The sequence below is a fragment of the Schistocerca piceifrons genome, chromosome 2 (assembly GCF_021461385.2).
Source record: "Schistocerca piceifrons isolate TAMUIC-IGC-003096 chromosome 2, iqSchPice1.1, whole genome shotgun sequence".
NCBI lineage: Eukaryota > Metazoa > Arthropoda > Insecta > Orthoptera > Acrididae > Schistocerca > Schistocerca piceifrons.
This window is the reverse complement of record NC_060139.1, coordinates 597,104,675-597,132,144: the sequence shown is the minus strand read 5'-3', so window position 1 is coordinate 597,132,144 and position 27,470 is coordinate 597,104,675. Positions and strand designations below refer to the sequence as shown.

The following is a 27,470-nucleotide window of genomic DNA, read 5'->3' as shown; positions in this document are numbered from 1 at the left end:
ACAAGTCCTCGGTGGGTTACTGGACGTACGTAGAACCAGATGTCTAAGCACAGGAGACGCAGATCCCGGAAATTACAGGCCGGTGGTTTGCGGAGCTGGCGCCCAATATCATCCGTGGTGTTCAGATCAGGTGAGTCTGGTGTTATGCCCCACGAACCACTGTAGCAAGATGTTGGGAATGTGACACGGAGAGCTACCATGCTGAAATATGCCATTTTCGTTGGGGGAGGCAGCAAGCATGAAGGAATGGAGGTGATCCGCAATGACACTCACGTAGTCCTTAGCTGTCGTAGTGCCTTCGGTTACTTCCACAGGTCTCGCGGAAACCGAGGTGAACGTCCCCCGTAGCATAATACTGTCACCAGTGGTCCGCGTCCGCCGCGAGCTGCACGTATCGAGCCGAGCAGTCGTTCGCATTGACGTCGTGTCCGGGCACGACTATCGACCTGGTGTCGAACACCTTGTCACCTACTCGGGACTCTACCGTCCTCAACCACTTCCCGTAGGTACACACGAACGATCGTCCAGCTTCTCAGTTTCTGAGCTGCTCGTCGCCAGGCGCCGGACAATAACAATCTGCCCCTCGACAAAGGCGCTGATTTCAACGTATTTACCCCATCCGCGGCCCGTATCGTCGCCGAAGTGACTACCCATTCTTCTCTGCTCTCTTCACAACTCCTAAGGAACAGTTGCTATTGAAAAGCCGACAATTGCTATTGAACAAGCAGCCAATAATAGTAAAAGAAAATGTAGAGGGCGTGACTTGCTAACTGCAGCGAAGGCTATTCAAGGCAGTGCACGCAGTACGGTGCTTGATGAAGGTTGTTGTGAAGACGATTAGTGCTACATTCCGTATGGTATGGCAACATGTCTGCAAGACACCGTATCAGTGCTTACGATCGTGGACAAGCAGCTGGACGGCTCTGAACCGGTTAAAGTGTCAGTACTGTGGTCACAGTAATGGATGTGCCCAAAAGTGTCACACCGCAAAAAAAAAAAAAAAAAAAAAAAAAAAAAAAAAAAAAAAAAAAAAAAACTGTTAAAGTGGAAATGCTATGGGGAAGAAGACGGAACGCCCCATCGCAAGAGGATCGATCGATGCGTAGCCCTAATGGAGAAAAGAAATTGATATTCACTCCTAGGCATGTCGGTGCAAACCTTACAACCACTGCTGTTACGCGTGTCGCTGCCAGAACTTTGTCGTGGCGATTAAATCAGGCTGGTATGTATGCTCGGAAGCCTGTTAAATGCATCTCACTTCAAGCACGCCGTCATCGAGAAAGAATTCGTTGGTATAGAGAGCACGTTATTGGGGTGAGCAACACTGGTCGAGAGTGATGTTCTCTGACTAATTCTGCCTTACCGTGGCAAGTGACATGGCCACCAGTTAGTGTGGTGAGAGGGAAGGGGGGTGGGGGCAGGGGGGGGGGGGCGGAATACGTTACACACCACAGAATGTCCACGGACTTCATCAGTTTGACCTAGGCGTTATTGTGTGGGCAGGCATTACGCACAATGGTCGAACACCGCTGCATGTCTTCGCTCGTTACAGCACAGCGGTATTGCACGGAGATTATTCTAGATCATCGCCGTCTGTTTGGGGGCGTGGCAGGCCCCGACTTTCTGTTTATGGACGACAATGCCGGCTCACACAGGACCGCTGAGGTGTCGGACACACAAGAAAATCCAGATATGGAACGGCCTGAATATCCCCCCCCCCCCCCCCCCCAGGTCTCCCCCGGACCTAACCCTATACAACATGCCTGGCATGCTCTCGGCAGACATGTTTCTCAATGAACACCACCTCCCCAAACTGTGCAGGAACTGGAAACCGTCTTGAGACGGGAGTGGGGTGATATCCCCCAAGGGCTCCTCAAGAGTTTGGCAGCACCTTGAATAACAGGGTGCAAAATAAGCATTAGTGTCAGGAGGGCATATTTCTGACTGAGAGTCCGATATCGGCCTTTATGTTGCTAGTCTGACCTGTGTCAAACATGAACGTTATTTATGTCTGCTACCCTGCGTTCGCATGTGGTGAAATCTGTACTATTTTTCGTTATAAATACGCCACTCCATTTCTATTACGTATGTACTATGTTTCATGTCGTCCATCATTGCCTGCGATTATTCCTCTCCAACAACGTTTCTGTTCTGTAGCATTTGTCAAGAAATGTACTTTTCATACCGAGCCACGTGCCTGCAACGCCACTAGGCGGCATTCAGTCTTGCGATGGGCACTGGTCATAATGTTTTGGCTCATCTGAGCATCAGAGTTTCATGCTTGTAGATTCTCTACCCGCGGAGGATGTAATATCGTAAGATAAAAGAGTGGTTCATCCAGTGGAAAAATTTGGTACTCATTCTTACAAGGGTGTCGAAACCAACCCTGAAATCTTTTACACAGGAAGAAGACAACGAAAAAAATGCAGTGTCAGAATTATAGCTGTTAAGAGGCACTTAAAGTATTAAAAAAAATAGCCGAAAATTGCCAAATTCGTAGCGTGCCATGCGGCAGTAGAAATGTACACTCCTACTGGCGCGGTAACAACTGCGCATGCAACTGGACACACACACACACACACACATAGCACGCGCGCGCGCGCTTTAGCAAGGCATGCCTGCTAATAGTATCTTTTTTTTCTTCCAGTTTTACTGTAATGTGGAAGCCAATTAACGTTTTCAATTTAGCAAAGATGAAATATGAAGAACGTGGCTTCCAGCCGAAATCACCTACTTCTCCTGACGACGTACATACGTGTCATTTGCTGGTTGATTTCCTTGACATTCATTCGAATGATATCGACATTTCGTCTGAAGTTGTTGTTATGTCAGAAGAAATAGGAAATAACTGTGACGATTGCACGAATTGTGGTTCGGACGACGTCAGTTGCGCCAGTAACAGTTCTGAAGAAGAATACCTTCAAACCATAAAAAAAACACATACTGCAACAGCTTTCAGTGACAAAGGAAAGGCAGTGAAATATTGGTTAAACGAAGGAGGGAAAAAGCGCTTAATGCAGTGTGCAAAGGTGTTTTCGTTTCGTAGTACTGGAGCGTGAACTATAAAAATGCGCCAAACGCAAACCCGAAACCATCCGAATGAAAAACTGTTTGAAAGATTTAGAACTGCTCGTGAGAGTCTGTACACCATTACCGATGGAGATCCACGAGACTGGGCCCTCCGAATTGCATCTGATATGAACATCGCCAATTTCCAGGCTTCGTCGACCTGGCTACGCAGGTTCAAGAAATCGTACAGAATAGGAAGTCGCAAAATCACAAAGTTTACGTCACGTAAACGTGTAGAGCAGCTGCTAGTGATAGACAATGCTGTAGAGAAATTCGCAGCCGACGTAAAGACAAAACTTGCTGTTATCCCCGCAACTGCTGTTTATAACGCTGATCAGTCAGGTTCCGTGAAAGAACTGCGTGCACATCTTCTCAGTGGTAATCAGAGAAGCCAGGGAAAAATTTCTCTTCAATCGTCGTTGGCTCTGTTCTTACAGGATCTTTTGCCGGCCGCAGCCATGTCGGAGACTGCTTATTTTACCGGGTTCCTGATATTCACGGTACACTCGTGAAATGGTTGCAAGGGAAAATCTCCACCTCATCGCTAACTCAGAGATGCTGTGTCCTATCGCTCGTACGCCGACTATAACGCCAGGTTCTAACTCACGTAAATCTCGATAAGCTGCCATTTTAGCAGCAGTAACCGATCTAACAACTGCGCCAGACACTTATTTTATGTAGGCGTTGCCGAACGCAAGGCCGTATTCTGCCTGTTTACATATCTCTGTATCGGAATAGACATGCCTATACCAGTTTCTTTGGCGCTTCAGTGTAGTCCCGTACAATGCGGAAGTTGTCTACATTGTTGGCCTGAGATTCTACACCTAAACTGGTGGGAAAAAAGAAAGAAAGAAAAGATTACCACATGTAGGTGTGGTTGTATGTCCCAGATCTCTCAGATGTATTTCATTTGGCGAGAAATAGTGATTTGACCGACCAACGAAAACTATCCAAGAGGGGCCACGATTCTGGCTTGGGCATTTTTTGTGTAACTAATTCGGTGAGTTTCAGTAAGTATCGCATAGGAACTTATTCGAGAGGAAGTACTCAAAATTAGTGTATCGCAAACGTTTGACAGTTAACCACCTAAGTGTTAGAAGATAATATTGCTTTAATACCCAAGAGATAAGCATATTTCATTAGTAGAGCCTATGTAGAGAGTACATCTTTTGACAGTAATTAGTATTAATATGAACGCCACCTTTATGATTGAACAATCTTAAATTACACCTCATAAGGATTAAACTCAACGAGTTAAGAAATCAAATATACCAATAATGTTTGGGTCATTCTGAAAGTTAAAAGTCATAAACACACAAAAATCAGAGCCATTGATCAAATTTATTTTGTCTGCCCCGGTAGCTGAGTGGTCAGCGTGACAGACTGTAATTCCTAAGGGCCCGGGTTCGATTCCCGGCTGGGTCGGAAATTTTCTCCGCTCAGGGACTGGGTGTTGTGTTGTCCTAATCATCATCATTTCATCCCCATCGACGCGCAGGTCGCCGAAGTGGCGTCAAATCGAAAGACCTGCACCAGGCGAACGGTCTACCCGACGGGTATTGCATTATTTAAATGACTTGTATTCTTTAATGTTGACTGACAGTTAAGGGCGAACAATATGTTTTTTTTAGAGCTACATCCCAGGTTGTTTGGGTAAAGTGAAACTTAGAGTCAGCTTTTGATTAAACAGATGTGAAAAACTTCCTGAAACAACCATCAAATATGCTGACAGACCTGACTCTTAACAGACCACGTCTGTATTAGTAGTTTGATGTGTTATTGTGCAGTCATATTGACTCCACAGTCTGTAACTCTATGACTACTTTTTGCACAGGGTTGAAATGACTGGGGCTCTGTTTGGACAATATTCTGTAATCCACCGTGACTGCAAAACTGCCTCAATACCGAGAATATGACATAATTCGCTGTGAACAACCTGATAACCAAACAAATTCAAGTTATGTTTAGAAAGACATGAAATATCTGTAAGAAAGAGAAGCCTATAACCCAGATTCTAAGAAAGAGAGAACAAGTGCCCCTCCCCCCCCCCCCCCCCCCCCTCCCTCTTGTAGAAGCCTATGAAATATGACATTGGAGAGGAACACAAAGCTCAGTGACTCCTTGATGTTATCCAGAAGTTTAAGCTAGGTTATATCCTCTTTCTGTGCCAGTACTACTTTACACACTCCCATCATGCTAAACAAATATACTAAACCCACAGCATTCATACATCACGAAGGAAAGTTGTCAGTCAGTACAAAGGGAGAAATCATTTCTGATTGGCAAATGAACAGCAGGTTGGGGTCTCATAGTCAATAATATCACATATTCTTCATTCATTTCAACTGAAAAATTTGACCATGATATACTGAGCAATCAGTTAAGCATGACCATATTATAAATTTAAAATCCAAAACTTAGTGGTGATATGGCATTGACATAGAGGTTTTCATATAACCCTATTTGTTGCTAGCACATAGCAATGCAGTAATCACAAGGTAGTGAGCATTAGTGTGTGTGGGAAAGATGTTGCCGTGTAATGCCTCTTTGGCTTTACAAATTGTGCCCAATTTGTCAGGTGTTGCAGTGCTGCTGACAAATTAAAATGCAGTCAAACTGCCATCAACACATACGAGACAGGCAGCTGACGCCTTGATGAACAGTGAGAAGTCAGTAGTTGAAGCGCAGGCACAAGACATGAGGGCTAAGAGAATATCACCTCTTAGCTGTAGCTGTTAAGATTTGTAAAGACTTACCTCAGCTGTAAAAGGGTTGGGGAAGGCTTTGGCTGTGACCTTCCTTATAGGAAATTTAAACCTATATTGCCACATGTGGATCTACAACCAGCTCCTTCACTCCAAATGAAAACCTTGTGTTTTTACTGCTGCACCATTTGGTCTGGTTCTTTGTTGGGGAACAGTATTTGTGCTATAGACACAATATGTTCCTATAATAGTTATACACAGAGCTGGACAATAATTTCCTATGAAGGCTATTTTGAAAACCTACAGAATACCACCAGCAGAATATCACCACATTGCAATGATGACAAGCCCAGGTCAGTACCTCACTGAGAGAAGTACCATGCCAGATGGTCTGAAACAGAAGTATCAGAAGAGAGTCTTACCCCGTGGGTCACTTAACTTGTTTCTTTTAAGAAATGCTGAAGACAAGTTTTTACAATTATGTCAATTGTTTCAGTCTCCGGAAATCCATATTTTATGACCTACACATAGTCTTCAAAAGAAAAATAAGTCCTCACTTCCCCTCCACCTCCCCCCCCCCCCCCCCACCCCCCTTTTTTCTGACATATGAGCTCTCACTGGGTTTTTAAGGGTCTTTTAAGATGGTAAGTAGATTTGCCCAGGCATCACGTGAGTCTTCTGTCACTTTCATTACTGAAGTTTCGATGGTACTAGAACATTTCTGTATAAATTATATATCTGCTTTAACATAGGCTGTCTTCATGCATTAACAGGAATGTTGCTTTTAGATATATCCTTTCACGTTTTTAGATGCAATTTCAGTGATGCATCAGAGAGTTAATGGTCCATGATTTAAGCAAATCTTTTACTTTGTTACAGTAATGGTGAGCCTTGCCTATAATTGCAGCATTGTGTAGTTTTAGTGACTCATAAAAATAATTACTTTTACTTTTTTCTCTTGTTCAGAGAAACGTGTAGATACAACAACAGAAGTGAATGCTGGTGCCAATGGACGTGCAAAACGCTATAACGTACTGAGTCGAATCAAGTTGCGACCAACAGCAGAAGATGATTATGCAGACTATACTTGTGAAGCTCGCCATGAGGCTTTACCACCTGACATGCCACTCCGTGTCACTGTGCAGCTCAGTGTCCTCTGTGAGTTATCTCTGCATCTTTAAAGTAACATTAATCTGTATTTATTTTACACAATGTAGGACTCAATTAATTTTGTTTTCCATACTTGTAACAACATTCTTCAAGTTAATGATCAATAGGTCTTGTTCGGAGACTTAGCCAAAGTACCTGATACATGTTGACAAATCCAATAGTGAAATCCACATGGTTTCCTCAGTTCTCATACATAAATCAGTTTATCACACATATTGGTACTATATACTATGTTAAAATATGAATGTAATGAAGTTGGATGGTTTACTACTTCATTCTACAGTAAAATAAACTCTTGCCTAATTTGTAATTTGTTGCAAGAGCTATTCTTGAAAACTGGAGGTAATGTGAGAAATGCTGGTAAGTAGAGATACAAAGGTAAAAATTTGATTGACATTTGTGTAGTGTTGCTACATTCTTGTGATATTATATCTGCATTTCAAAATTCAGACATCTTCAATCAGAATTGACAAACAAGCCAAAAAAAATTTGCATAGAGAAAACGAGATTTCAAATGTGACTTTACACTGATAAAAATAAATAAATTAAATTCAAGTGACAGGTGATTCAGTTTTAATTACTTCATTTAAATTTGGTTTATAATAAGAATATTATCTGTGAACTACTCAACAAGAATATTTTTACAATAACTGAATGCTTGCATTGTGCAGTGAAGCTTGCAGTATACAATTTGCTATACTTTTTCCTCAAAAGAGTTTTTCTTCCCAACATTGTAGGCACAAACATGTCAATGTGTTGCAGATCCACCAGGCGTACCATACATTGAGGGCTACACGGAAGGTGAGGTGATCAGACGAGGCCAGACAGTTGAATTGGTTTGTCGATCTCGAGGAGGGAACCCACCAGCACAGCTCATTTGGTACAAGAATGGCGAGCAGATCCGCATGGCTTACCGTACTGCTGGTCGTCTCTCTGAAAATGTGTACTCATTCACAGCAGATGCTAGTGATAACAATGCACACTATCGCTGCCAGGCATCCAATATTATGAGTCCTGCTCCATTGAAGGCTGATGTCACACTCACTGTTTTATGTAAGTGGTCACAAATGCTAAGTTTGATTAAAATGACCTTAAATGTCCCTTTAAAAGACTAAACTTGTATACAAAGTTCTCTGTTGTATGATTGTTGACATGGGGATGTTGTTGTATTGCATCACAATAGAGTAGCAATTGCTATTAATTTTTTTTTTAATAATTGGTATCCTCCAACACTAATGTTGCAGTTGCACCAGCACAGGTGAGCATCTCAGGCCCAACAGAAGCACGTGCTGGTGATGAGGTGCAGCTTACTTGCACTACAGCTAATAGCAACCCACCTGCTGAGATCAAGTGGATGGTGGGTGGCCGCCATGTACGCAATGCCACACAGCGAGTGATTCCCTCACCAGACGGTGGACACATCACGACCTCCAACATCACTGTAACTGTTGCCCATAACCGTCGTTCAGTTGTCGTCATCTGCCATGGTCTCAACATGCAGCTCACTGAAAATGTCGTCAGCACACACACCATCAATGTGTTACGTCAGTACCCCATTAATATGCTCACTTTAAGTCTTTTGCACTCCCAGCATGTTACAAACATAGTAAAATAGGCAGCTGCAACAACAGACTGCATGGTAAACTAGGACATTTGTTTGGTTATAGTTATTTTCATGGTTTGTAAAAGTAGCTTCTTTTGGCATGTGTCACAATTTTTAAGACTTGATATTTCACAATTAGCAGTTCTAACATCAGTTTTGTTGTCCAGGCACTGTTCTGTCTGCATTTGCATGTGCATGTAATCTGTATTGACTGATTTAATGGAAGAATGATTGTGTCAATATAGGGAAAAGATGTTTCTTGAGAAGGACCATTTTTCCTAAAATTAAGCTTCATAGACTCATGTGCCTGATATAAATCACTTCGTTTTGTGACTGTGATTTACAACACATTTAATTTTAATTTTGTCGTATCATTTTAGCAACCAAGCAGCTAATCTAACCATCTAAAGAATATGATTGATTCCTATGCCTCATTTACCTCATAAAACAGTACTTGACTCATGTTGACTATAAAGACTAAATGGGTGTTATGAGAAATAACAGAGTGACTAATTTTATTTGAATTGCAACTCATTACATCTACTGCATGACTAAATTTTTTTTCAATGTATTTAAAAGGTGGAGTTTCTGTGATGTCCTCCACAATGTCATAATTTGTAATTAGTTCAACTGGACTACTACTATTTGTAGCTAGTTATGAAGGAGTTTTTATGTGGTGTCTATTTAAATTATTTCCTACCTTTTCTGCTTGGGATTGTCCTGAATTAAGCCTCATTTTTACAGTGAATAATATTCTCATAATGGGTATGATAACTTCGTAAGTAGTATGTAGTCTTTTGTTTATGCATAGTAATTTCAAAAATCACAGGATCATTGTACACTTGCAGATAAAGCTTCAGTACTAAAAATCAAATAGAAACAGTCTCGATTGTGTTTTCAGATTTTTTATTTGTTAGTAGCCAGTTTCAGTCCTTTCCTCAGACCATCTTCAATCTTTCCCCCACCATTATGGCTGCTGGTTGTGGCAGACAGAGCAAGACTTGTAGAAGTAAAGTAACTTCTATGGATATCTCTCTGTATGCCACCACCAGCAACCATAATGGTGGGGAAAAGCCTGAAGATGGTCTGAGGAAAGGGCTGAAACTGGATAATAACAAATAAAAAATCTGGAAATGCAATTGAGACTGTTTTTATTTGATTTTTAGCATTTTATACTGATTGCTGTTCTCTGATTACAGAATGCTTTCTGAAATTTTGAAAGCTTTAGTGGTTGAGGTCAGATTTACATTTACAATTTCAGAAGGGTAGCATGGGGTGCTGTGGCACCAGCTTAGTCGAATGGGGTGACTGCACAGGCAGTGGTGAGTGGCCAGCAGATTTTGTCATGGTGCCAACCACAGAAATGCATCCCATGTGCTATGCTTTTTATGAACAGCTACCACATGTAAACAGCAACTCACCTGAATCTAAATATAGTCAGAACTGAACTGACTTCACAGATGGACAAGTATTCAGCAATTGTATATGTTTATGCAGGAGATAAATAAACTCTGACATAAGTATGTCTACACAGAATACATGAAACATGGCACAACAAATGAAGCATGAGGTTCAACAAATGTTAAAGGTGTTTGTTGAGAAGGACCATTTTTCCTAAAATTAAGCTTCATAGACTCATGTGCCTGATATAAATCACTCCTTTTTGTGACTGTGATTTACAACACATTTAATTTGGCACTGTTGATTTGCAAGATTGGCAACAAATTATAAAGCACACTGTCAGTGCAAAATGGACTGATTTCTACTGATTCAGTAATAAGGAGCTGACAGGATTTTGTTGCTGTGCAGTTTCCTTAATGCTCTAAGAATAGTGAACTGTAGTGATTGAAAATGGATACAAATCAAATTCGTGAATTTGTTGAGGAACATGCATAGGAGTTTGCAGTTTCCAATTGCTTCACACAAACAATAAGACACCAAAGAATTTCTGCCAGGGAGTTTGACTGCATCATGTTACACTTCAATTTCTTCTACACAATGGACAATTTGACCCAACTGCCAGGATCTTCTGGTTTTCATGGTTATCTGAAAACATGTGAACACTAGAAGATCCTGAAGAAGATCCCAGCAGAGAGGCTGAAACGTCCATTGTGTAGAAGGAATTCAAGTGCAACATTATGTGGCCTAAAATCCTCGAAGATTCCACCTTCAATGACCGTGGCCAAAAAGCCTGCAGACGAATTGTAAGTTAATGGTTACTCATGAAGCAGAGGCCAAAAACAACTGTGCAAGAGGAAGAAAATATGACATCACAGAAGCAAATTTTCGTAGGTGGCATTGGGTCAAGATTAATTTAGAAATCATCTGTTTTATGTGCTAAACCTTCAGTGGACCAAATCGGGTAAGATTTCATGAGTTGGAGTAGCAGGTTGTTCTGTATGCATATGAGAAACACAATTAAGGCATCCTGGCTACTCAAGAAAATATCAAAATGAAGACACTGGAGATAAAAAAAGAGGAATTTTACGGTTGCACGTGATGTTTAATTCAAAGCAAGAACGAGCGGTGTTTGATGATGATGGAGAGAGTAGGGTGTAGGAGGCTATGTAGAACAATGCTTGCTCAATGACTTCCAGTGGCTCAGTTAGGGTCTTGGCTTTTTATGTTCACAGTATTAGTTCCCATTGCCTGGCTACAGGAACCAAGACATGTGGACATTCTCGCAAACTTTCTACATTTTTTTGTAGCATTAGCATACCTTGATGTAGCTGCAGTATTTCAACAGGTCATTGTATCATGCCATTGATTTTTGGTTGCACACAGGTAATTTTTATTAACACTCCAGTTAATTCATGATCATAACGTGTTCAATCCCCCCCAGTTCACCCAACCTTAACACAGCTGAGCATTTATGTGATGATGTTGATACCTGTGTGTGCTTCATGAACTTGGCACCAGATGTACAGTAACAGATGTGGGTAGCACTGCAATATGTGTGGATCAGTATCTTTCCAGATTGATGCATCGCCTCGTGGAGCCCATGCCTCAACATGTTACTGCAATGTCGAGGGCTCACACAGAAGCAGGTTGCTACTGACATCTTTGGTGTAGCATTTTTCATTGTTTGCTGCTGGTATGGAGATCCAGGCTTTGGTTCAAATGGCTCTGAGCACTATGGGACTCAATTTCTGAGGTCATCAGTCCCCCAGAACTTAGAACTACTTAAACTTAACTAACCTAAGGACATTACACACATCCATGCCCAAGGCAGGATTCGAACTTGCGACCGTAGCGGACGCGCGGTTCCAGACTGTAGCGCCTAGAACCGCTCGGCCACCCCGGCCGGCTATCCAGGCTTTGATTATTAATTACTCTCTCCTTTTGCTGCAGTTGTATTCTCCAGAACAGAGTTGATTCAGCCTTGCAAGTTACTCAGAGTACCTGATTGATACAGAACCAGTAAAACTTAGACAAGGCATCAAAATTGTTTCAGATAGGAAAGCTTGCACCAGCCTCTGAAAAGCATAGTATTTTCTTGTCTTTTCTTTCCAGTCTGAAGTGTATTGTCACCATATCAGTTTTATTCACATTGTTTTTAAAAGCATATGGTTTCTCAAAGTTTAAATGCTCTCTTTTGTTTTTATCTATTTACAAAATTTTTCTTTACTACAAATATTCTCCTCTGTTCTCATGCAGATCCCCCAGGACCACCAATTATACAGGGATATACTGAGGGAAGCATACATGCTGGAACTGTTCAGAAAATTTCCTGCATCTCATCGGGGGGAAATCCTTTGGCAACTCTAACATGGTACAAAAATGACAAAAAGGTAATACAGTTTAATACAATTTTAGGAAATGTATGTCAGACTGTCCTAAATGATGTTGTATATTTTATTTAGAGTGTTGCATTTTCCCTCTTTTCATAAGTTTGTTTGTTTATTTATTTATTGTGAGCCAATATCAATTGGTTACAATTTTTTTGTCCCTGTATTCTGAATAAGTCAAAGCCTTATTTACTAAAGTCAAAGCCTTATTTACTAGAGTTACATATTATTTTCTGGTATTAATATCTACACCATTTTTTCTAAATTTAGTCAAGAGAACAACATTACATACATGGACTATACATAAAAACAATTTGCTAGTGCAATACATAGATTAAGACATTTGCAGTTTGTGACACATTCTAGGATCCAAGATTCATATATTTTTAGAGAAAGGGTCTTCCTTCATACCAGTGTACTAAAGCTAGACTCTCCTCTATTGACTACCCAGGACTGTTTAGGAGCCATAATTTTAATTTGTTTTTTAGTTCTATAATGGGCAATTTGAGATATTAGGGTGCATGCAATTCAGTAGTTTTATGCGTGAATAGTGATGGTTTTTCTCATAAAGTGTGGTTCTATGAGAGAGATTGTGGAGTCTCTCTCTACCTCTAGTGTTGTGGTTGTATATTTCTTTATTAAGTGTTTTGTTACTGTTTATTGCCATAATGATTATCTTAAATACAAACAGGTTATGAACAGTTGGTATTTTAAATTCCTTAAACAGATTTCTGCAGGATTCTCTAACACATTTCTTTCCCATAATTCTAAGTGCCTTCATCTGTAGGATAGTAATCTTTTCGTATTACCTTTACTGCTAGGTCCCCATAGCTCCATTCCATAACTTATATGGGATTCAAATAGTGCAAAATATATTTGCCTCAGAGTGGTAATATTACAAAAAGATGTCAGTATTCTTAGGGCATATGTTGTAGTAGATAGCATCTTGCAAATATCATTTACATGATCAAACCAATTTAACTCTACATCAAGTGTCAGGCCAAGAAACTTGGTCAAGTATTCTTTTTTAATGTATTTATCCGCCTTTAAATTTGGTTTTCATGAGTTTCTTGCCTCCCAAGATCAAATTCAGTATAGATTGATTGATCTATATTTAATTTTAGTTTGTTTTGATTAAAATACTGCAGAATTATGCCTACTGCAGTATTGGATTCCACTACAAGTTGCAAATAGCGAGGATTACGGCATATTAATGTGATATCACCTGCATATAATATAGCTATATTGGGATTTGTTATAGACTGAATATCATTAAGAAAAATAGTAAAAAGGAGTGGTCCTAATGTTGGCCCTGTGGAATACCAAAATTAATGTTAGTGGTGTTTGATTTGTGTGCTTCCTCTGTAGTGCTAATAGACACACACTGCTTCCTGTTTGTAAATGAACAAAAGTAAAGTTACAGGCAAATTACTGATGAACAACTTTTACTTCTCTTTTTTAGATAAGCTCAACAACAAAAGTCAGTGATCGTTCTGTATCTGCTGAAATAACCATTTTAACAAATGTATCTGACAATGAGGCAAGATACAGATGTGAAGCTTCAAACTCGGCAACTGAAATACCTCTGTTTCAGATTATCACATTAAATGTGTACTGTAAGTATCCTTATGTGTGTATATTGGTTTTATGAATAGACCTCATATCATACATGTATGTCATAATAAATAGTAATACCATAATGTGGGCTGTAGACACACACACACACACATACACACACACACACACACACACACACACACACACACACACACAAGCTGAAAATTCTCCAAAGTTCTGTCCTTTATATTTGATCTGCAACAGTCTACATTCTTCTGTTTGTTTTGCTTGGCAGTGAACATGCTACAGAACCAAGTGTTCATTATCAGTTAAGAAAATTCTTAAAGTCTTATATGTTGTGGGTACTTCAAACAACTAGTCAACTGAATACAATACAGTACAGAAGTGGTAGGGAGCTGGTTTGGGAGTGGTAAGACATTTAAATATCAGGTTATTATCAAAACAATTAAATTATTTAATGTAGAAAATACACAATTTATTAGTGGGGGTATTGGTGACTAGTGAATATGTTGGTAAGACCCAAGGCTCAACACATCTCAAAATACATAAATGTAATATCAGAGATATCGCTGCATGTTGACAGACCAAAATAAAATCACCAAAATAGTTTAATGTACTACAAAGTTTCAGCAAAACTTACTAATTGCCATGTGGTGTTACTTTTTAAAGGACAATTTAGAGATGTATGAGGAATTTACATTATAAAATGATTTGGTGAATGCCACAATATCAGTAACCCCCCTTTCTGGGTTTGTTCCTGAATTCATTAAATAAGGCATTAAGTAATGGCTAAACTGTTCTGTAAGTAGATTTAAACACCATTCTAATAAAATATAAAACACCATTGAATAAAACAGAGCTGACAAGCACTGAATAGGTAATACATCTGGGGAAGTTGTTCACATTTAATTTTACAGAAAAATTAGACATAAAGTGCAGGCTTTTATACACAGATAACCAAACCATGCTACCCAGCAACACAGGGAGTAGGCAACAAAATCAAATTACAATCCATTTGCAATACAAATCACGGCTATGAGTGCAGAAAAGCCTGGTAAAAAAGTACCAACGAACACCTTCGCTCACAACAGAAAATCAGAGGAATTACCACAATTACCAGGCAGACTTGAAAGAAACCAGGATGCCGTAGGTCATATATCAGTTAAGAACAAGATTACTGCGCCCTCAGAAGGCCTCACCATATACTGCCCTACCATACAGTCCACACTAGGAATACACATTGGTACCCCAGGCAGGCTCACTTTCTCCAGCAGTACAGTTGCTGACAGTTAAACTCCAACTAGCATGATGGTGCCAACTAGTGTGATGGTGCCAATAACACCCACAGGGCATGCCCCTGCCTTTCATCTCTGTTTGTCTCAATAGAGAGCTTATGGGCCCTGGGCAAAACCAGACCTCCAACTTTCCACACCGCTGCTAGCAAATCCTTCTTGCTTGCTGAGCACACCATTGTATCAGTGTCCGTCGCTACCCACGTGCCGTCTTGCAAGCAGGCATCCTCTGGTATCCCAGAAAAGGGGCAGAGACATACCCAGAGTAGTACAATTGATTACTGAGTGCCAAGGATGTTGTGTGTGAATGGCACAACAATATTTTAGTGTAGTATACCACATGAGAAATTCCACCCTCCTCAAAAATAACATGTCTGCATACATTTTGTAACTGTTCAGCGCTCATAAGTATCCCTGTTGACTTGTCTGGATCTGTAAGGGAACCAGTCTAGTTTTTTTTTTTTTTTTTTCATTTGAATATATTCTTGAATGTGTTAATAATTTTCTCATGATCTGCCAGTGTTACTGACCCTATTGATGTTGTTTACCTAGTAATAAGCAGTAGGTGTATTTAGTTCAGTAATGTGGAAATAACTTTAGAAAAATTGAAAGTTGTAGTTTTGCAAGATTTACCTAGTGCATATAAAATATGTGAAATAGTGTGGAATAATTGCGTATTGCAACAAAGTGATAGAAGAATACTAAGGCATATAAAACATCAAGAGAAAAATTACACTGCTGAAAATGTGACACACTTACTGAAAACCTGAAAGCATGCTAAGTATCTGTAATCACAGTGTGAATATATCATAAATGTCTTAGGAATGTGCTTACAGTAGACATTACTTTCTAATGGAAAAGTTTTGTGACAGAGATTTTGGGGGGGAAAATCTTGAACTGGTGTAAAGTGTGGCTTAATTTTTATGTTAGTTACCATAGTTTGAAAGTTGATACAGGAATCAGATGATTAAGAAACAAATGTTCTTCACATCAGATGTAACAGAGAATTATATGATATCATTATAATGGAGAACACAGGTTCTAAGTATGGAAAAATGTATTTGTATTCTCTGTTTCTTTAGTTCCTCCAGACCATGTGGTGATCCGCAAGGAGCCAGAGAAACTAACACCTGGTGTGAGAGCAACTCTGACCTGTGATTCGAGCTCCAGTAATCCTGAAGCAGAATTAAGTTGGTGGCGAGAGGGCATTGCTGTTCCAGGAGTCACCAATGTTACTCGCCCTGGTCTGCATGGAGGCAAGGTATTACTAACAGTAACTGTATTTTAACTTCAGTGGTGTGATACCGATTTTTAAAAAAAAATAATAATAATATTTTTAAGTTTTATCGTTACTGTTGCCTTTATATCTATTAGCAAATTTTTTATTTTTTTTATTTTTTTTTGCCATGTTGAAATCTTGCTCAATTATGATTATCATATCCCAGGAGAGCTTGTGTCTATACAACTACTAGTGAGGTGGCACAGTACTTCAAGCACTGAACTCATATTCAGGAGAGCAGGATTCAAATCTCCTCTATTATGTTCATGTATATTTTTATCCAAGGACTCTTACTTTACAAAGATTGACCTTAGACTTTTTCCTATTAGTATTCACATAGAATCAGTTATCAGCTGTGGCTTTTTTTACTTGTTGCTGCTCCCAGTACTGTTTTTATTATTGTTTCTATTATAATTGTAGTGATTACTATTGGAACTGATGCTATTGTCTTCCTGCAGGTGTCAAGCATAATGCTAAATCTTGACGTGACTCCAGAATTGGATGGCAATGTATACACATGTCAGGCAACAAATACAGCAATGCAGAGGAGTGTTCATGATGCCTTCACATTGCACGTTTTTTGTAAGTACTATCTCACTCAGACCAGTAGTTCAGGACATTACTAAGTGCAATAATACAATACTCATGATAAGAAGGTTTTATCACATTTTGTAGAAGACTGCAGCTGCAGATTATCTGCAGTATTTTCAGTTTTAAAAAACAAGAGAGTTACAAATTTTTCAATTCATGTGTGGTTAAGTACAAATATATATATCGCCATTTATAGTAACTGTATGATGTGTATAATGCCAAGCAGGTTTATTCGCTATGTTCAGACTGCATCATTCAAGATGAGTCACAATTTTTTATCAGTTTTAATTTCAATAATATTTGTGATTGTAAAATATCAGCAGATTCTTGATGACATTATTAATGTTTTAGGTGTTACATTACATTACATCTCATCACATCACCAAACATTAGTTTGTGTGTTCATATGACAAAATATGTCTGATACACTTACTATCAGAAGCTGTTTATATGAGTAGTAATGATCTCAATGTATTAACTGAAGGAGCCAATAATGATGGTCATACCAAAAATAATTTAGGACTGGTACTTACAAAATAACTACTGCAGTAATTTAATTTTTGTAATCATACCTAGCCTTTTTGTCCATTTACTTATCACATTGTAATGTTTTGTGTGAGTATCCCAATCTTGGAGCTCTTTTTGCAAGTTTTGTATAAAATGTTTTTTTCCTCAAAATGTCTTATGTTGCTAATGAGTATAAAAAACTGTTTCCCTTTTGCAGATAAGCCAGTCTTTGAAGAGGCTCCAAAAGACATGCAGACTGGTGTGGAAGGTGAAAGCCTTGTACTGTCAGTGAAAGCAAAAGCACACCCTGGAGATATAGTTTACACGTGGACAAAAGATGGAAATGTTGTAGGGAAAAGTGATGAGTCTCGTATCATAACAGAGGGTCCAGTGTTGAACATTACCCAACTACAGAAGGATGATGCTGGCTCTTACACTTGTGAGGCAATTAACAGTGAAGGAGCTACCTCAGTCACCATTAATGTCACAGTCCAATGTAAGCATAATTCATTTTATTGATTTTGCTTGTTTATGCTGCTTCATTACAGCTTTCACCTCATGTTGCTGGTACAGATTGATTTATTGTAACATTCAGCTCATTAGGGACCTGGATTGACAATTTTCCTAAGCTGAGGGTATTTTGCCTGTCTCTTGCTCATCGGGTGGAAGAGTTCTGTCATGGCTGGCTCTCCCAAGGCTATCAGTAGTTCTAACAGAATGTTGTCTACTCCTGGGGCCTTGTTTCAACTTAGGTCTTTCAGTGCTCTGTCAAATTCTTCATGCAGTGTCCAGTCTCCTTACTCATCATCATCTACATCCTCATCCATTTCTATAGTACTGGTCTGAAATGCATCTCCCTTGTATGGACTTTCTATATACTCCTTCCACTTTTCAGCTTTACCTTCTTTGGTTTGTACTGATTTTCCATCTGAACTCTTGATATTTGTACCAGTGTTTCCCTTTCTTCTAAAGGTCTCTTTAATTTTCCTATCTATCTTTCCCCTAGTGATATATGCTTCTAAATCTCCTTACATTTGCACTTGCAGTCAATTTCATTTTTTTGTCATTTTTATTCCCTTTCTCCTGCTTCAGTTACTAAATTTTTATATTTCTTCATTTCATTAGTTAAATTCAATATCTCCAGTGTTACCCACGAATTTCTATTAGCCCTCGTCTTTTTTATGTATTTGATTCTCTGCTGCTTTCACTATTTCCTCTCTCAAAGCTAACCACTGTTATTCGACTGTATTACTTCCCCTGTTCTTGTAAATTGTTCCCTAATGCTGCCTCTGAAACTCTTAACATCCTCTGGTTCTTTCAGTTTATCCAGGCCTAATCTCCTTAAGTTCCTATCTTTTTGTAATTTTGCAGTTTTCATCTTCATCTGCATTACACCTTTAATCTACAGTTCATAACCAATAAATTGTGGTCAGAGGCCACATCTGCCCCTGGAAATGTCTTACAATTTAGAATCTGGTTCAGAAATCTTTGTGTTATTATTATACGTGTAATCAATCTGTACCTTCCAGTGTCCCCAGATATCTTTTACATATACTGCCTTCTTTCATGATTCTTAAACCAAGTGTTAGTGATGATTAAATTATGCTCTGTGCAAAATTCTACCAGGCAGATTCCTCTTTCATTCCTTTCCCCCAGGCCATATTCACCTACTATTTGTCCATCTTCTTCTTTTCCTACTATTGAATTCCAGTCCCCCATGACTAGTAAATTTTCATCTTCCTTAGCAATCTGGATAATTTCTTTTATCTCACCACACATTTCTTCAATCTTTTCATCATCTGCAGAGCTAGTTGGTGTTTTACTGCTAGCTGTACTGCTGCATTAAGTGTGGGCTTCATGTCTATTTTGGCTACAATAATACATTCAGTGTGCTGTTCATAGTAGCTTATTTGCATTCCTATTTTCTTATTCATCGTTACCCCTGTTTGATCTTGTATTTATAACCCTTTATTCACCTGACCAGAAAGCCCTGTTCCTCCTGTAACTTAACTTTACTAACTCCCACTATATTTAACTATAGCCTATCCATTTCCCTTTTCAGATTTTCCAACCTACCTGCCCAATTAAGGAATCTAACATACCACACTCCGGTCCATAGAATTCCAGTTTTGTTTTGCTTGATAAGACATCCTCCTCAGTAGTCCCCACCTGGAGATTTGAGTGTGAGCAATTTTTCCTGTGGAATCCATTGATACCAGCACAGCAGGGCCATTTTGGTTGATGTTACAAGGTCAGATAAGTCAATAATCCAGACTGTTACCCCTGCAGTTACTGAAAAGGCCACTGACTCCTCAACAGATACCCCTCCACTGTGGTTGCACCTTCAGTGTGGCTACCTGTGTCGCTGAGGCATGCAAGCCTCCCCACCAATGGCAAGGTATATGGTTCTCGGGTGGGACATTGAATATAGGCAATAGAAAATTTATCTGTATCACTGAGGCATGCAAGCCTCCCCACCAATGGCAAGGTCCATGGGTCATAGGGTGACATTGAATATAGGAAATAGAGAATTTGTATGGAAGACCAAAACAAAAGTATATCTTTAGTTTCACACAGTGTAAATTGTTCTAGATAATACTTTTCACATGGAACTCTCTAGAAAGTACTCAAAACAACTCATTTTGTTTATTTAAGTATGTAAGTAAGAGTAATAAACAAGAAATATAATTGCTCCTGGTTAACATTAAATACACTGAGTTGATCGTTAATGATAGTTCAAAATATCATGTCCCAAACTGGGGCTGAAACTGAAATGCCTGTCTTTCACAGACAGTGTTCTACCGACTGAACCTCCTTGTGAAAAATCTTCCCATAGTGGGCAAATGTTTTGGCACAGTGATTTTATTTGTCATAGTTGTTCAAACACTCTTCCAAGACCAGGACATTTCAGTTATATTGATTGTATTTGCTTGTTTTCACAGATGCTGCAATTGTCAGGGAAGCGCCAGAGTCAATAATGGTGGCACCTGGAGAAGATGCACATTTATATTGTGTTGTTGATGGAAATCCTCTAGCAAAAAAGCACATCACTTGGAAACACAAGACATTCTCTGAAAGCGATATGAAAAAGCGAACTAGCTCATCTTTCAGAAATGGCACTTCATATTTAGATGTCGTACAGCCAACAAGAGCAGATAATGGTCTGTTTTCGTGCATTGCAAACAATGGAATTGGGAAACCTTCAAGCAAGGATGTTCATTTAATTGTAATGTGTAAGTATCACAAACACTACATTATAGAAGTAAAACGGATATACTCACGTAATTATTTAGTGAAAAAGTAAATGAAAATGGTGTAAGTTACACTATGTGTGGTTTAGAAAAAATAATTTACTCTCAGTTCTCTGGAGGGAATCATGCGAAATAGGGCTGCAATGGAGTTAAATGCGTCTGTAGTTCTATAGCTCTTAAAGCACATTTTTGTTCTAGTGCCACCAAGTTTTTAAAGTTTATTTAGAAGCTAAAGAACAATGAACTTCATATGGTATGTTTTGTTGGTTGCTACTGATCTTCCTATATAAAGTACCAGCAAGTGTTCTGTTGGTTGAGACTGAGTATTAAAAATTGTAAATGACATATGATTATTGTTTGTGTTACATTGTTTCTGGTTTTGTATGTTGGTTTTTATCATATGAACAAATTTCTCCTCTGATTTTGGTGAGTAGGTACTTTCCTTGCTGTTTAAACATTTTTACTACTTTATTGTAATTTGAATGGTGTATTACATTTAGCTGAACTATTTCTATAGCTTTTATGGTATAATGAAAATATTCATGAGAAAGATTACATTACATGTTATTTCTTTGTCTGTTTATAGATAAACCAGAGATAGACAACTCGCCTATGTTTGCAAAAGGTGCCAGCAATACTGGTGATACTGGACGTCTTACATGTAGAGCTTCTGGGGCACCCAAAGTACGGTTTGCATGGGCCCGGGAAGGTTCCCCAATACCTACAAACACAGATAAATATGATGTGCAGTTTAGGCAGGTAAATGATTAGTTCACATTTTTCCCCAAAATCATAATAAGCAGAATTTATCTTACACAGAGGAAGCTACATGAAAGAAAATGAGAAGAAAAACCATTTCATCCTGTTTGTGTTAAATTATAACCCCCTTTCATGGTCTCAGAATTAATGTTTTTTTTTTCTCTCTTAACAACATTTTGGTAGCAGCCCTTGCAAATTTCGTACGTTTTGAATGTTTATTCCCAACTGATGTTTGCATTTCCATAGTTACAAATTTCTTGCCATTTACACTTATTGGTACTATGCAGTGAAGAGAAAGAAAAACAGAACATGTAGTTAATAATGACACTGGCATGACATTGAATTTCAAGTAGTGTTTACAAGCATTATACAATAAACTTACATAAAATAAGGGAAAGGCAACCACTTGCCTACAGCAGATCAGTACATTATCACATAACAGGAAATAGCATTTACACTAGCTTTCAAGCACTAGCTCTTTTTAGTGGGTGTGCATTTGGATATCTGTGTTGTTGTGTGTGTGTGAATGTGTGTACTATTGCTAAAAAAAAAGGGCTAGAGATTGAAAGCTAGTGCAAATGCTGTTTTCTGTTACATGTTACTCCGCTCCACACACTGGGCTACTATAAGTGAATGATTGCCTTTCCCTTATTGCATGTATTGCTCCATCCATTAATTTCGTTTATTGTTATACACAATGAACTTTCTTGGAGCTCTGGTCTCTCTAGTTCTGAATCAGTAGAAACCATTTTAAAGTTGGGATAATTCCTGCCTGTATTTCATTGTATCCTAACACTGCCAACCAAACAATAACTATACCCTGTGTAGTGTTGTTTTTATTATGTTGCTGAACGGTGTTGGGTTTGGCTAGAACTTGGCTGTCCGAAACAAATAAAAGTTGGCAATGAAAACAAGAGATAGGTTAGCACCTTTTCCAGATGACGTAGGAACTACCTCTTAAGTCTCACAACTGTACCGCCTCTTGCAAAAAAAGTGTGAACTACATGAGAATTGCTGCCATATTGTCTCATTAAAAAATACATTAATTTTAATTTGTAGGGAGATATTTTAAATACAATCATAAGTGTCACTCATTTTTGACTCTTCCTTCAAAATCTGTCCCAATTTCTGAGGTATTGGTTAGGACAGAGTATGACAGCACAGCTAAAATGTGACTGTGCATTCTGCTCTATATTAGGTCGTACAGAATTATGTTTCATTATGCTACCACATATCAAAATATGTTTAGCTTCATGATGTAATTTAGAGAACATAATTCTGTCACTGCGTCCACCACCTAATCTAATCAATCAGCATCACATGTTGCTAACTTCTATCCTGTATTATGCATATTTTTATTCTGTCAGAGAATTTCTGAATAGGTAACGAAATTAATTGTAACAGGTACCTAATTTTAATTTGCCTACTATTTTGCTAATATTGTAACTTATCTTTGACCTATCCAATATCAATTGTACAATTTGTGCTATATCATAACAATGGACCAATAAAAAATCAAATCAAAAACATATTTAATTTGAACTGCAGAAAGTTTCAGTGAGATATAATTATTATTTACAGTTTGATGTCATACATTTGTAAGTAACATATTTCTAGGTTTAGTACTTGCTTTTGGACTTCTAAATTCTTGGTTTAGGTGTTAAAACATTTGAGCATATATGTCTTCTAGAAAATAAGGTAGAAAATAAATCACCAGAAGGAACTGAAAACAAACTATAATTTTGGTTCTTTTTTGTCAAAATTATGAACTACCAGCTTGTTCATAAATGGAAAACTTATGTATTTGCTTGAACAGTTACTTCCCACAATTTACACAGTTTTTTCAAAGTCATCTGAAAAATGTAAAAGAGGGATTTCATTCATATTTATAGTAACTGTATGATGTCTATAATGCCATCTTTATTTTCAACCACAACAGTTTTCTTCTTTTCTTATGTTGGTGTGTACTTCAGTGCTACTACCTCTTTGGCGACAGATGATTACATATTTTCTTATGGCGGGATCTTGGAGCTATAGCAGTCTCACATTTTAATTTGGGCTTGGAATCGTCAGAGATGACAGTGGTATTGAGAAATTGTTTTTAAATAGTACTTGGAAGTAAAATCATCAGGTTGTTTTATATAATCTATGAGTGTAAATATTTAAGTATGCAACCAGTAATGGAAATTCCTGAATGGAGCAGTACATACAATAAGGAAAAGGCAATCAAATGGTTCAAATGGCTCTGAGCACTATGCGACTTTACTTCTGAGGTCATCAGTCACCTAGAACTTAGAACTAATTAAACCTAACCAACCTAAGGACATCACACACATCTATGCCCGAGGCAGGATTTGAACCTGCGACCGTAGCGGTCGCTCGGTTCCAGACTGTAGCGCCTAGAACCGCACGGCCACCCTGGCCAGCAAAGGCAATCAATCACCTGTAGTGTATCGATGTGTGGATTACAGAGACACAAAACAGAAGACAGCATTCACACTAGCGTTTGATCACTAATTCCTTTCTTAGAAAAAGTACACACATTCACACACATACACAACCACACGGTACCAAAACGCATACTCCTGTGGCCGTGGCAGGTCTTACTGTGGCCGAGATGTATGTTTGTGTGTCTGTCTGTGTGAATGTGTATACTTTAGCTAGAAAAAGAAAGAGTGCTCAAAAACTAACGTGAATGCCGATTTCTATCATGTGTTTCCGTGCTCCATCCATCAATATGCTATATGTGAGTGGTTGCCTTTCCATTATTTTACGTATCTAACCATTTCCCCACATATATTATTGGGATGATTGTAAAATAACACCAAACTGAAAATGCAAGTGGACGACACAAATTGCTAATTATTTACAACATAAAATCTGTAAACCTTAAATTAAGAAGTTAGTTGCACATTGTGTGCTCAGTAAACAAAATTTAAATGACAATGATCATAGACAAAAAGGGTACATTTAGGGCATTAGCTGATTCCGTTTCTTCGTTAAGGCTACTCGTTTCAAGAGAGTAACTGCCACATTATCAGATTATGTAAGACGTATGTTTTCACAGAATGGAATTCCTGAATTTGAGTCGGAGTAGTTGTGAGCTAATTGTATACATTTCCACTGCAGTTTCATGCTTGTTAGTTTTAGATTCTTCTGCTTGCTGAATGTTTATTTGTATTTTAAAAAAGTGAATAAATTCCATGTCTAAAGAAGGGTGGTGAAAAAAATATTAGCTTAACAACACAGCTCTCCACAGAACCACATCACGGATAACAGTTTACCTGTCTGTCATATGACAGTATGAAGCAAAGAGATTCACTCTATGTAGGTCAATGGCACAGTGTAACATTCTTTAAATAACAGCCAAGAAATTTTTATGGTTGGTAACACATTTTGAGTATTTCTGTATGAAGTTCCTGTCCAATCTCAGTCTAAGTTCTTTGGAAATCAGTGACTGCAGCGCTGGTTTTAACTTGTGAGTGTTTTTATTCTATTATCTCAATTCATTTGTTCTACCAACTTCCATTCATATTTAGATATATTCAGTTTTACACCAAATGTGAATAATGTTAACTATACTGATGGGGAAGAAAAACTGAAAATTGTACAGAAATAGGTATGTGAGAGACAGTTAAAGTTGTTAATGGTTGGTTGAATATCCCAACCTGTCTCAGTATCACAACAGGGTTTATGACAGTAAATGTATGTTTTCAGTGATCACTTTCACAAGCTATTTGAGTTCCTGCAGTTTGCCAACATAATATTGTGAGACTGTATTTGCCTCTAGTAGTTCTTAAACATGTACTTTGTTCTTTCATCCTAATAATGCTATATTGTTACATCTAATGTGTTTAGTCATAAAAGTATCAAAATAAATTTTAAATAATTTTGTTTGAAAGATACTGCTGTGAACGAAGTGCATTAATGAAGCAGTAATTCTGGAGTAACTAGGTTGTAATTCATAACTACCAGAAATATGCAAAACATTACACTTTTATTACTGTTCTTCAGTTCTCACTTAAGGGACTTATTTCAAATTTGCTAATAGATATGAAATATAAATTCTTTATGATGCTAAACTGGACCATTAAGCGTATTACAGTATTAGACAATTACAAAATTTTCAATTTCAGGTGGACCTAGTTACTTATGAATCAGCACTCCTCATCCATCATGTTAGGCCATCAGATTATGGAAACTATGAATGCATTGCTAGGAACAACATAAGTTTTGCCACAGTTACTGTGCGACTGGATGTAACATCTGCACCTGACACTCCTTCGGCATTGACAGTTCTCAATGTGACTCATGATTCAGTCACTGTCTCTTGGGTTCCAGGATTTGATGGTGGAGTGCAGCCAACATATCGCATTCGGTAAGAGCATAAAAATAATGGTGCTACGTTTAGTTTTAGTATACAAAAGATTGACTTCAGTTGTACATATTCTATTTTGAATATAGATTTAGAGCAAGGTATACTTTTCACAAGAAGACAAGTGTGGCGTTATTCTACTACACAAAAAGTTAATTTTAACAAACTTAGAAACAGATCTGTGCAAACGAAGGCTTAGGATGTACAATAAAGTATAATCAGTCCGGTTAAAACCATACATTACCAGATGACATTTTCAGTCCGTCAGGAAATCACAAAGTCTAAATTATTTAGTTTGCATCATAACAGGTCCTTTACATGCAGTTTTGCAGTTTTAATGTAGTTTTGCACAGAGAATTGTCAAAATATTTAAGGAAGTTGCCTGTATCATAACAACACAAATAGCTTTGATGTCTACATGAAATACTGGAAAGGAGCAACATTTTTCCTCTGTGTGTAAGGTTCTTGATAATGAAAAATGAAACTGAGTGGATGTTGTTGTTGTTGTGGTCTTCAGTCCAGAGATTGGTTTGATGCATCTCTCCATGCTACTCTATCCTGTGCAAGGTTCTTCATTTCCCAGTACCTACTGCAACCTACATCCTTCTGCTTAGTGTATTCATCTCTTGGTCTCCCTCTGCGATTTTTACCCTCCACGCTCCCCTCCAGTACAAAAATTGGTGATCCCTTGATCTCTCAGAACATGTCCTACCAACCGATCCCTTCTTCTAGTCAAGTTGTGCCACAAATTTCTCTTCTCCCCATTTCTATTCAATACCCCCTCATTAGTTATGTGATCTACCCATGTAATCTTCAGCATTCTTCTGTATCTCCACATTTCGAAAGCTTCTATTCTCTTCTTGTCCAAACTATTTATCATCCATGTTTCACTTCCATACATGGCTACACTCCATACAAATACTTTCAGAAATGACTTCCTGACACATAAATCTATACTCAATGTTAACACATTTCTCTTCTTCAGAAATGCTTTCCTTGCCATTGAGAGTCTACATTTTATATCCTCTCTACGTCGACCATCATCAGTTATTTTGCTCCCCAAATAGCAAAACTCCTTTACTACTTTAAGTGTCTCATTTCCTAATCTAATTCCCTCAGCATCACCCGACTTAATTCGACTACATTCCATTATCCTCAAATAGCTCTTGTTGGTGTTCATCTTATATCCTTCTTTCAAGATACTGTCCATTCTGTTCAACTGCTCTTCCAGATCCATTGCTGTCTCTGATAGAATTACAGTGTCATTGGCGAATCTCATGGATTTTAATTCGTGCTCCAATTTTTCTTTTGTTTCCTTTACTGCTTGCTCAATATACAGATTGAATAACATCGGGGATAGGCTACAACCCTGTCTCACTCCCTTCCCAACCACTGCTTCCCTTTCATGCCCCTTGACTCTTTTAACTGCCATCTGGTTTCTGAACAAATTGTAAATAGCCTCTCGCTCCCTGTATTTTACCCCTGTCACATTCAGAATTTGAA

At 38.4% G+C, this 27,470-nt stretch overlaps 1 protein-coding gene across 1 annotated transcript in view; it reads left to right on the top strand.

Annotated features, from left to right (window-relative positions):
- The window catches only part of LOC124775647 (nephrin), a 169,895-nt gene that overhangs the window by 117,231 nt on the left and 25,194 nt on the right, over positions 1–27,470 (top strand). Inside the window, exons 4-14 of the mRNA XM_047250475.1 lie at positions 6,741–6,932; positions 7,707–7,997; positions 8,189–8,488; positions 12,205–12,338; positions 13,798–13,951; positions 16,288–16,466; positions 16,943–17,066; positions 17,800–18,078; positions 20,525–20,815; positions 21,420–21,592; positions 25,729–25,970. Coding sequence (XP_047106431.1) covers positions 6,741–6,932; positions 7,707–7,997; positions 8,189–8,488; positions 12,205–12,338; positions 13,798–13,951; positions 16,288–16,466; positions 16,943–17,066; positions 17,800–18,078; positions 20,525–20,815; positions 21,420–21,592; positions 25,729–25,970 — 2,359 coding nt within the window. The remainder of the gene's footprint in view (positions 1–6,740; positions 6,933–7,706; positions 7,998–8,188; positions 8,489–12,204; positions 12,339–13,797; positions 13,952–16,287; positions 16,467–16,942; positions 17,067–17,799; positions 18,079–20,524; positions 20,816–21,419; positions 21,593–25,728; positions 25,971–27,470) is intronic.